General features: G+C 37.6%; 1 protein-coding gene across 1 annotated transcript; it reads left to right on the forward strand.

Moving 5' to 3' along the window:
- Positions 1 to 3,716: 3,716 nt before the first annotated feature.
- Positions 3,717 to 12,511, forward strand: insig1 (insulin induced gene 1). The gene is given in 7 exon segments (XM_030123166.1): positions 3,717 to 4,012; positions 4,107 to 4,445; positions 6,369 to 6,455; positions 6,458 to 6,492; positions 6,775 to 6,941; positions 8,086 to 8,185; positions 10,680 to 12,511. Coding segments are annotated over 7 exon segments (816 nt in total). The 5' UTR covers positions 3,717 to 3,954; the 3' UTR covers positions 10,710 to 12,511.
- The last annotated feature ends 236 nt before the right edge of the window (positions 12,512 to 12,747 follow it).

The following is a 12,747-nucleotide window of genomic DNA, read 5'->3' on the forward strand; positions in this document are numbered from 1 at the left end:
CCAGTCTAACAGCATAATCTATGACATGCTTGATCTGCTATTCATTTGAAGTGTCGAAACATCCTGCTTTATCTTCTGATGTGGCGGAGACCTCCTCAACGCCAGTGCCAGCACTGCCAGTTGCTAGGAGCTGTTTGCTATATGCCGAGTCATTTCCATGGTTATTAAGGCTCTAAATTAGCTAACATAGGACATGTGATTTCAGCCTCTAAATTAATGCAAATGTTACTGTCAGTAGAAGCACTAAAGCTATTGGAATTCCCCTCATTTCTGTCTATATTTTACCAAATTAAACATGTCCTTCCTCTTTTACCAGTATCATACAACATTAAGTGATGGTTGCCTTTACAGTAGCACTACTTTGTGTCAAGTCAACTCAGGTCACACATTAACAGCAGTGCGTTTGACTTTTATGCATTCATGCTCAGGCAGAGAGAGATTTACACATACTGACACCCCCTTCGCAAACTCACTGCTGTAGGCTTTTATCCTCAGGCACCTGGATTGCCAAGAATTACACAGAGAGAAACGTATTCATTTGGGAAACGTACACACACGCCCTCCCAGAGATGAGTCTTCAACATGCTCATTTTGTCCTGAGGCAGAGAAGAATACCATTGTAGGATTACTGACTACTCCCTGTAGGTGCATCCATCTTTTTTTTGACCTCCTTTCCCCTTTGTGAAACTGTTAGGTCTGGTGATTTATCTATGTTAACCACATGGCCCACTGAAATTAGCAAAAGTAAATATGACTGATGTTGTTATCTATGGATTGCAGTCAAGTGAATGTGCCTGTAAGTCTGTGCAGCACCACACCAATATGTTTATAAGGAGGTCATGAGGGAGGATCTATGGCATATTATTCAAATGTTGGTTCAGCATCCTTAAGAAAGCTATGAAATGAGTGAAGAAGAGAAAGAAACCTGTTCAATTGGTTAAAAAAGCCCAATTTCCTCTTTGACACTGCTCTTATCCTGTAAGACATGCTGTATTTGTTCAAGTCTCCTATATAAACCAGCACAACTTTAAGCACTTAGAAATGAAACTGAGGGACAAATGCAAACTTTTCAACCCTCAAAATACTTTCATGCTTGACTTATTTGGTACAAAATAGTGAACAGCTCCAGTGAAGTGCAGCTGTGACATTTATATTTAAGCATTCAGTTATCACTGCCATTTTAGAAATGGTATTTTCTAATTCTTTTCAAGTGGAACCAATTTTAAGCTGCCCGATTTGAATGTGCACTCTGGAAACTGTGATATCTATACGATGACTTTTATATTCATATGTAATACCAACACTGAAAAACTCCCTGCTCTAACTGCTCAAGTGAGGCTAAAACAGCTTTTTAATCTTTCAAATTGTCTGATGACATGGTTAGAAACTGGTAATATAAAAGTCAGCAGAATAAAATTGCTTCATCTTCACTACATTTGCAGGTACAAAAAGTCACGTGTGTGCCTGCAATGTTTCCGTACACTTCCATGTTTTGTATCAGTCCAAGTAATTGGGGCATCATTTTCCACCATGTGGCACATCAAATCAGCCATAAAAGGAAGAGAAACGCACAGAAGTGAAGAGAAGTCAAGGCTTTGAAGCTTAACACTGATAACCAGCAACCAGTCCTCAAATCACACCCTCATTTATTGTGGAATTTGATTTGACTTTTTAACACCAGATAATTGCCAAAAACAATGAACGCAACACCCCCAGACATCTCCAAAACAAGGAATTTTAATTAAACTTAACTGAAAATAAACAGTATCTGAATATGTGCTCTGTGTACAACCAGACTACAGAGATTACTGTTTTGCAAATTCGCTGTAGGTCACGAAACATTAGTCAGACGTGCAAGTCATACTGCATTTGCATTTTGTTTGTCAAGGTATTTGACTTTACAAAGCCAGGAATCAGTAAGTCTCAGTTTGCGGCTTTTTCAATGGAGTTCAACTGCTGTCACATATGAATGTTGACATGATTTGCAGTATTAGGTTCTAACCTATATATGTCAGCTTCAAGGTGTGGTTTGTTTTTGTAATGTGTACTATGTAACCTTTTCATGCGTCTACAGGCATGTCGAAAAGCATAAACATAACCCTATGGAAGTGGGGCTGCACGTATTCAGCAGTCAGAGCTTTGTTATCATGCACCCATGTAGACATAAGATTCTTACAAAACATGTTTCTCTGTTGTTGTTGTCGGTCCTTGAAAGACTGCACCATTGAGGCCAGTGAACCTTTCCCATTCATATTATCTCTGACTGACGTGCAGGGGCCCTACATGCCTCCCTTACCCTGAGCACTCCTTCTCGTAAGCCACACCTCCTATGAACTGACAGAGAGTTCAACTTTACTTCCATCAACACAAGAAGTTGGGCCACTAACCTCATTTCCCCAAAGCTGGCTATATAAAGACTGCTAATGCTGGAGGTAGATGGTGTAAGTGGAGCCCACTGTGGGGTTGATGTAGACACAGATTTACAGTCTTAACTGTTCTCCAAAAGGATCGACCTTACTTTTTTTGCCAGGTAAATACATTTCAATCACATTTTGATTAACCCATTCATGCATGAATTATGAGAACCTAAGATTTTTTTCCTAAGTGTTTTTATTCCTCTTTAGGCATGAAAAAAACAATGTGACTCAACTTTTTTTTTTTTTTAATTAACCTATTTTTCATGGAGTTGCAAATATGTCCACTCAGCTGGACACCATGTGTTTAATTTTTGAAACAAAGAAACGTGTATTTATTGGCATACTTTATGAAAACTATGAACTTGTTTTTTTTTTAATTCTGCTAATCTGATGTTTTCTGATGTCACATTTTAACATACACCAATACTAGTTATTAATCACTTTATGGAGATAGTACGGAAAAAAACAACTTTTTGTTTAAAAAAAAACTGTTAAATACAGTCTAATAATGATAATAGATAGATAGATAGATAGATAGATAGATAGATAGATAGATAGATAGATAGATAGATAGATAGATAGATAGATAGATAGATAGATAGATAGATAGATAGATAGATAGATAGATAGATAGATAGATAGATAGATAGATAGATAGATAGATAGATAGATAGATAGATAGATGGAAATTCAAGTATTCAGCAGCTTACATACAACACACAACACAAAAGTGGGTTAGTACCAGGTTGACAAAAGATTAGTATATACACTCTAAGAGACAATTGCTAAAGAAACTACTCTAAAACTACTCTAATAACAAGCAATTGATTTACACTAAAGCATGTTAGTGCAGATGAGGTTTATCTACAACAGTAAAGTTACAGTGATGGTATGAATGTCAGTGTATGGGATGATCCACTGTGTTGGCTGATATGGAACTAAAACAATAAAATCCATGAATATATAAGAGAACAGCTTTGAATAACTGTCCACTGTAGTGACCACTATGCATGAAAGGTTTTTTTTTTTTTTTTTTTTTTTTTTAATCATCAATGGGGGTGGTTTTGTTAGACTCTTTTTTTTTGTTTTGTCATTTTTGCCTTTAAATCTAATCCCATTTTCATTCAAGTAACATCCCTGCATTATTTATAACAGCACTTTCATTGAGGGTCATATATGGAATCTATCCGACACTTTACTTAGTTCTGTTTCCACTTTGGTTCAAGAGCCTCCAGGTTTGTGCGTCTGTCCTGGACGAGGGGGCGGTGGGGTGGCGTCACGTCATATCATCCGCCGCGCTCTGATTGGCTGCTGATTCTCACCCGACACAGCTGTGATTGTTTTCTGCAGAGGAAGCTCTCGTCTCTGGTATGAGCTGTGAGCCTGGAGAATGGAGCAGCACTGTGTGTTTTTTTCTCTCTCTCTCTCTTTTCAACTAACGATGATGTGAGCAAAAGACGTGATTGCAGTCCTTGTTGTTTAGAGCAGGAAAACACGGAGGGGGTTCCACGCGGCGTGATCATTTTCTGTGGCGCGAATGAACAGGAGTGGAGTGTTCACTGTGGAGCAGACACTGAAGACGTCTGGAGATCAAGGTAAGGAGCAACTTAAAGACAAAACCAGGATCTGGATCTGATTGGATGTATTATTATGATCATGCACTCTTTAATGTTTCTCTTTTTGGTCCAGCTTTGAAGTGCCAAATGTCCAGACTAGAGGACCACTGCTGCAGCTGCTCCTGTGCAACTAAACACCCATCATCTGGTGCAAACTGGTTGGCATCCAAAGCTGAAGAAATGATGTCCATCATCACGTCGGTTCTGAGCCAGGCCTACGGATCCCTGCACGACGTCCGGACGGCCAACCTGATCCGCAGAGGTCTGGTTCTGTTCACGGTCGGAGCGTTTCTTGCCTTGGTGCTCAATCTGCTGCAAATACAAAGAAACGTCACCCTGTTTCCTGAAGAGGTGATGACAACTTTGTTTTCATCTGCCTGGTGGATCCCACCTTGCTGCGGAACAGGAGCAGGTGAGTGGTCTAAAAATGTTCATTGAAGACTTTTTTTGGAGAACACTGTGACCTGGGTTGGCTGCTAAGTTTAGGACAAAGGAACGCAGAGAATGGAGGGCATGCAAATAGAATGAGACAATCAATGTGAGAGATAGGATGGAGTGAAATGTCCTTATTTACTCTGTGTGGATATGAATGTAACCTGCAAGCTGTGGGCTAATATTAAAACACAACCCAGAAGATAGATAGATAGATAGATAGATAGATAGATAGATAGATAGATAGATAGATAGATAGATAGATAGATAGATACATACATACATACATACATACATACATACATACATACATACATACATACTTTATTGATCCCAGGGGAAATTCAAGTATTCAGCAGCTTACATACAGCACAAGAAGACAAAAAACAAACAGATCAAAACACAACACAATAATGGATTAGTACCAGGTTGACAATAAGGTTAGTACATATACTCTAAAAGACACTTGCTAAAGAAACTACTCTAAAAGGGCTTCCTGTACAATACTGTAAATAAAGTCTTCTTCTGATTGTATTTTCACATTTCAGAAGAAACCAGCAAAGGAAACATTTTTCTGTAATTGCCTCTTTAATGTGTAGTTTTATAATCTTGTGAAGACGGATCATCACCCAGCTTTTTTATGGTTTGCAATTAAATAATCATTTTCTCAGGATATACAAGTCTTTATGGTTTTGTCTAGCAGCCAGTTATAAAAAAAAAAAAAAAAAAAAAAAAAAAAACACGACGTATCTCGCCCTCTGATTGGCCGCAACAGCCGAGCACGAGGTGAACTGTGAGCTGATTGGCTGTCGTAAAAACGGGTGAGCGCAGGGGGAGGTACTTGTCAGGCTAGGAACCAGGAAGTGACAGAGAGAGGGGGAAAAAAAAAAAACACCCGACGTGGTACGAGGCAGAAAACAAATGGAAGTGTGGGTGTATCTTGTGTCTTTACTTCTGTTTACATGACTTTAATCCACACTAACGTCTGTTTTTCTGTAGATAACGAGCAGAGACTTGTCTTTTTTTTATTATGTGTCTCATACTTGGTTTGGAGTCAGTGGCCCATTGTAGATTAGTGTTATTTTAATAGCAGTTCGTCTTTCTTTAGTATTTTGACAAATAGTTAAATATTTTTTTGTCTGTAAAATCCCACACAAACATATAACCTCACCTAGTAACCTGACATGTTTTGGGGTCTGGTTTCATTTAACTGTTACGTTGGTCTAGAAGTAAAATGCCTCCAGAATGAAAGTAGTGAAACTTGGATCAAGTTTGAGTCTCTAATAAAGTGAAGTTCAGTCTAAAGTTCTGGTTGATTGTAATTTCTAACGTTCATTCTTGGGTCCAAATGTGAAAATTTGAGAAATAATGTAAGAATGGGTTTTACTCCAAAGGAAGTTTTTTCTCATAGCTACTTGATTTAAGTTAAAACATTGTCTGTGCAATATAATACATTCATTTTACAGGTTCTGTGTAGTGACATTTATAAATCGATTGCATAATTGTACATAAATTTGTATATAAGATTTAGCACATTTAATCTTTGAGGTAAATAATAACAAAAAAAAAGTAGACCAGTGTTATATAACTATATATTTTTCTCTGTGAGATGTAGCAGGGCTAATTTTTCTGTTTATAAATCAAGAAACAGATTATAGTACAAAATAGGCATATGTGGTATGAAATGAACAAACACTAGAATAAAATACAAGGTGTAAAGGTTAAAAATGAAAATGCACAGCTCTGTGGGATGGTAAGGGTACGTAGGTGTATAAATGAGTCACTAATCTTGGATAAGCTTGGTCAGCAAACAATTCGATGTAACATGCTTTTTTCCCTGGGGTCATTTCGCAGGGTTTTTGCTTATCTTGTGTAATGTGGGTCTGTTTGTCCCTCTCTGCAGCTGTTGTCGGCCTGCTGTATCCCTGCCTCGACAGCCATTTAGGAGAGCCACATAAGTTCAAGAGGGAGTGGGCCAGCGTCATGCGATGCATGCTGTATTGTCGGCATTAAACCACGCCAGTGTTGTATCCTTTCATAAAGTGAATGATCATAAAGCAGGAACGCCTTCATCCATAAATTTAAGTAGAAGTTTATCTCAGTGTTATACCTGTTTATGTAGACGGTGATAAATATTTACTGTTCCTGTCGTAAATTGAAGAGTACGTAAAGAACCATGCCCTGCTTTACCCTTTTCTTGAGAAAGGATTAAACTTTGTTTATGGAGTACATGCAAATATTTAAGTTTGGCTCAGTCTAGTGTTAGTGTCACCCTGGCCGACTTTGACCTTAACTGCTACTTGACACAGAAACTAAACTTCGACAACAATGTTCAGCTCTCCCTGACGCTGGCGGCCCTGTCCTTGGGCCTCTGGTGGACCTTTGATCGGTCCAGGAGTGGTTTCGGCCTTGGGATCACCACTGCTTTCCTCGCTACTGTGATCACACAGCTGCTGGTCTACAATGGAGTCTACCAGTAAGTTCACACTTAATAAGTAATGTTTTTATCATTGTATGTCTTGGAGGAAAGGCTGACCTACTTTTTCCCTTTTGAGGCAAAATTTTTTGAGCATGATGAACAGTTGCTTACATTGTGGTGTCATATTAAAACCAGTATGAAAAGTCTCTTGTTTGTTTAAGTGGTGTGCAAGTAGGTTTAAGTAAACCCCACCCTTCTGCAAATGAAGTAGGTGAAGTCTACATCTACCTCTTTCATTCCATCAAAAATAAAATGAAGCAGGGTACACAAGAAGTAGCAAATTTTATTTATTTTAAGAAGCTTTATTGTCACATTAACACAAGGCATCAACATGACAAAATTCAAGGTGCTCTTCAGGCCAGTGCAAATTGAGCTTAACATAAAAACATATACTATATCCAAAAATAAAGGTCGCCAAGACAAATAGAAGTAGCTAAGGCAAAATAAAAGTAACTAGACAATGAAATCACACACCTATCATCACTGAGGTAGACATGTAAACACAGCTTAAGTGGAAGCTTATTGGTGTATATAGGTGAAACAGGATTATAAATAGGAGGTATTATTGCACATAAGGAGGGAGGTAGAAGCAGAGTATAGCACTTTATTGTTAAGTGTCTGTATTGCCCAGGGAAAGAAACTGTGTATTTTGTTTGTTTGTTTTTTTTGGGGGGGGGGGTTGATTCTGTGTTGCTGGGAGTCCAATTAAAAAGGCCTCCTACCTGCTTCAGTGGCACACCATGAAAGTCCCACAACTGAGGAGACAGACTGTTGCCCACATCAGTAACTGAGGTTCAAAGTGCAGTTGTAGATCCTGCTGACTTTACAAAATACATGTAGACCGAGGAGAGTGAGGGGGTAATTATATTTCCGGAATGTTTGACCCACGTCACCCTCTTTTTAGGAAAGCATCTTGATCTGAGATGTGACAAAGCAGACAGATGTTATTTCATAATATGTCAAACATTCTTTTTCCATTTGACTCTTTTTGATGGAAGTCAGAGGTCAGAAGAATAACAACAGCTGTAAGAGTGGACAGAAATCCTTAAATCTCCTTATCTGCTATGAGGAGAGTCTCTGCGACCATGAATCTGCTCTGTATCACTGATCATTATTTAAGCAGATGTTTTATTTTTTACAGGTATACTTCTCCAGACTTCTTGTACGTACGCTCCTGGCTCCCCTGTATATTCTTCTCAGGTGGTGTGACTGTGGGAAACATAGGACGCCAACTTGCTATGGTAAAGTATCTATCTACCACTTACACTGTTTACACAAATAACTTTATATTATGCAGATGTTTTACTAAAACATGAAGTCAGAAGCTTAGGGGAGAAGTCTGTGAACTTGTAAATAACTTGCCTTGAATAATGAATACTTCACTGAAAACGTTTTCTGTTAACCTTGTCCAAATACAACAGAGAAGCTTAGATGCTTTTGCTGTCTCAAATATGAGCAGTATCGCTGCTTCAAGGCTAGAAGCTCATAACAAATCTGTCTGAGGGGAAATAGTTTCTTCTTTGGCTCTCAAAGTTTGCGTTTATCTTATTTCCACATTTTAACATTAGTCAATACTATTTAAAACTGCTTTAATAAGTTTTTGAACTTTTGTTTTAGAGTTTTAAAGTTGTTTATACAGCAGGTTGAACATGATTATTATTAATTGAAAGTTTTTCAGAGGAATGGTTCCCTAAAATCCCTACCAAACCAGTTTCAGGTCTTGAGTTTCGGTGAAACAATAACTGATCTATTTGATCTAAAGCTCTTTCCAGTTCATTAACATCATAATCCAGCAGATAAACACTAAATCTCTGTGGTTGTTTTTAAAAGCCTGTAGAACATCCCTGCACCTTACATGCTTCATTTGCAATCATTTAGCCAACCACAGCGGCTGATGAACCTGTCAGATGGTTTAAAGTGCACTGGACACTTCATAATTATCCCATCAAGTCAGCTTTGATGTCTTCATTAAGCCTGTGCCCAGAAGCCTCACCTCATTCTGTCTGTAAAGTAAGAGTCCTGTCACTCCCCAGTTTGACTCAGTGAAAGCGTGAAAGCAGATTAAGAGCTGTTGTTTTTCACAGTCGTGGCGAGACACAGAGCCAGTCAGGACTCGGCTGACCAGAGGGTCATTTGCTACTCGTTGTTTGTGTTTGTGATGAGGCCTGGAATGTTGGCACAAGTCTACTCTTGTGTTTTTGTTCTCTGTTTCTTTCGCTCCAGTGCTTCGTATATGAGAAGGAACATGAGATCTTTTTTTTTTTTTGCCTCAGAATTTTGTTTGTTGGCCTTTTTCTATTATTACTCTGGGTTTAAGCCAGTTACAGTGAAATAATCTGTTTCAGAGCTTAAATCATGCAGAATAAAACAAGCTCTGCTCTGTGTACAGGAGCTACCATATTCATTAGGTTTAATGTGGTGTAGCTAATCAATAAAGTGGATCTGAAGCTTTCAGTCTTCACAAATTATAAATGCAAACATTTTAGGTGATTTTAAAGTGAACTTTAAGGTTGAGATTGAAGTTTAGTGTTTTTGTGATGAGTAACATGATTAATGAGAAGCACTGACTGACATGCATTTCTCATGTCAGTTCGTAATAAGCAAGCTATGTGTTTTGTTTTTTTTCCGCCTGACTGTGCAAAGAGTGCAAAAATGAAGGAACTGAAAGGAACCATTTCCCTATTTTAAATATATGTTTGATACGTGAGCAGAATTAGTTCTGATTACAGTTAGTATATTTCTTTATGCACTAATTCACTGCTATTATTAGGAATATGACAATATTCTGAATTGGATACATATCAAGTAGTTTCTTTAATGCAACAAACAGATATTGTTTTGGTTTTATGAGGATTCCTTGGACATGTATATGGTACATTCAGAATATCTGTCTCAAATACAACACATTTTTGGATGATATACATTCAGGTAAACAATCAGAAACCCTCATTTTCAATGGTGCCAAGGTACATTAAAATAAAATAAATGCAGACAGACCATGAGGCATAAGGAGCAAAAACATGAAATAAGACATGTCAATAATAATTGCAAAAGGTGTAAAATCAGTAAAAATAAAAAATGACAGTTGTACAATGCTTGAATAAGGGAAAAAATGTAAGAAAAAGTTTGAATCAACTTAAAAGTAAAAACTAGTAGATACAAGAGAAAATGAAATCAATACAATTATCCACTAAACCATGAAAATGTCTCAGTTCGTGTGTTGTCGCCAGCTATCACAAGTTTGACCTTTTTCAAGACAGCGTTCGTAGAAATGAAAGAGTGGAATGCCTGCTACTAAGGGAATGCCATGTAAACAGATTATTAGGATTTTTGTATATTTTGGAATAAAATCATAAAGTGTAATATTTTATGCTTGTAAATATAGTCAAAGTGGAGCAACAAATCCATAACTCATTAACTGAGGGATACTAATCGCAAAAAAAACCCCAAAACGTTTGGTTTCAACTGAGTTTAGAAAACACAGAAACACACAGAAGTCTTTTTCATGTGTGAGTATGTGAGTCATGCCCTGAAAATGAGTCATCAGTTGAATCACAGATGATTAAAAGTTTTCATCATAACATGGAATTAAAAAGTGAGCGATGGAGACATGTCTGCTGCAACTGTGTGACTCAGATGTTAAGAAAACTCTACATTTAAGTTGTTTCCTTGTTTTATCTGTGCTGTATCAACTGGTGTATCATTAACACTGACCATCTCCTGTTTTTTCCTCAGGGTGGTGTGGAAAAACTTCACAATGACTAAAAGGTGAATAGAAGAGTGAGAAGGCCAAAAAATGAGGCAACGTAAAGCCAGCATTAAAAAGGACAAGTTTTGTGACAAACTAGAAGAAAGCAACAAGGAAAAAAAAAACTTTTTACGTTGAATTTATCCTTTTTTTCTGAGAAAAGGCCCTCATCTAACGTGCCATGTCCTCTGCACATCCTTATGGCCAAACAGCCCTCCCTCCTGTTTTACTCCAGTAACATTAAGGCCTCCTTCACTCTAAACACAAGGACAGTGTTTGCCTTTTTTTTGTGTGTGTTTTTAAGTGATGAGTTGCCCTGTTTTTTTGGCTGGAAGCTCGGGCTAACTCTTTCAGAAATTTCTCGAGTGGAAGCGAGTGTGTGTGCCTTGGCGTGGATGTATTTTGGCCTTTGCAGAGAATGTCTGGGTTTTTTCTTTTCTTTTTTAATATATTATGATCATAAAAGGGAAATGTTGTTTGAGTGGGCAAAAAATGTTCTCACACTCACATGGAAATGTATTCAGTGGCATCAGTATCTAACACTGAGGCACAGGGAGATGTATGTTCCCAGGCACCAAATTAAGTATTTATCCTCTAGATTTTGAATGACCCCAAACCAAATGTACTGTATATGTGATGATGAATGATGCAGCACGTCTGAGGAGAGATGGAAATATATACGAGTGCCAATAAGTTGATTACCAAACTTAGTCATAAGAGGGTTTAGAATATAGTAATAGGTTTTTGCAACAGGTGCTGTTTAAGTTCTTAAGCAGCAGATTTTCAGCACAAGATTTAATTCCCTACATCTGTAATAGCATCAGCTTCACCTGGAGGAGTGTTTATTTTATTAAAACAAATGCCACCCATGAGCACATTAACTCCTATTCAGTATGGAAAGTTTTGAAACAATGTAAAAGGCGTCCGCAGGCATTTGATGTTTTATTGTAAAAACCAGTTCTCAACACTTCACAGTGCGTTCTTACCTTTGTGACCAGTTGTTAAATGTCTTGTAAAATACACCCGTGACAACCATCGAGAGAAACATTTACTGTGTGATTGTAAGGATTTCCCGCTTGTACCTAGAACATAGTGATCAGAGTCTGGGAACATGAGCAGACTGAAAGAGAGGGCAGGACATTAATACTTAAGCCTCGAAGATTTGCAATCTGTGATTGCCTGTGTATTATAGAATGTAGTGCTTTTGTCACTATAACAGTTTAGTTTTATCATTTGTACGAACATTATGACATTGCTTGTATGTATAATGGCTTGACTATGTAATCAGACAGGTATTACCATACTAGACCTACAGTATGTTAGTTAGTGTTTGGGGGTCTAGAGGATTAAGTGCAATCACAGTATATGAGCCGATTTTTTTTTTTTTTTCCCTTTCCTTCTTCCTTATTTATTATTTCTGACTGGCTAAAAAAAAAAAAAATCATTGTTTATGTATATGCAGTGTGGACACATTGAAAAAGCAATAACATCTTTGTTTTTGTCAGAGATTACATGCCTTTGGAGTCAAAACCAATGACTCTCATCAGAGAGAAAACAAAACCTATAGTGTGTCAAAGTGGTCTCATTTAGTAGCATTATTGAAGGAAACCTGATTTATTTTTTTAAATACGTCTTTGTGGCAGATGTTAGAGAATCTGCATACATTCAGGTGTGCTAAACTGAAGAGGAAGCTTTATTTTTTTTGAGGTGGTGAAGCACCTTTTTGTTTTGATGTTTAGAGGTTCTGTGTCTGATATTTCAGCAGTGTATCATTTTTGCTACCTTGGATTTAAGTGAAAATAAAAGCACCTGATAAGTATACCTGTTCATTGTCTTTACTCATGTGGGATATTAAAGCTAGTTTATTATAGGCGATTAAAAACTGGAATTCTATGTTAGGTATTGATACTGCTTAAATGTGCATCTTTTGAACCACAAAAATAAGGGACCTACATGCTCTACGCTTTCCACTTGCAGCCACATTAAACTTGATACCAGCATAATTCAGCTGAGCTTCAACATTCATTTTGCATTTGATTAGTCGACACTCGAAAG

The sequence above is a fragment of the Sphaeramia orbicularis genome, chromosome 20 (genome assembly GCF_902148855.1).
Source record: "Sphaeramia orbicularis chromosome 20, fSphaOr1.1, whole genome shotgun sequence".
Classification (NCBI taxonomy): Eukaryota; Metazoa; Chordata; class Actinopteri; order Kurtiformes; family Apogonidae; genus Sphaeramia; species Sphaeramia orbicularis.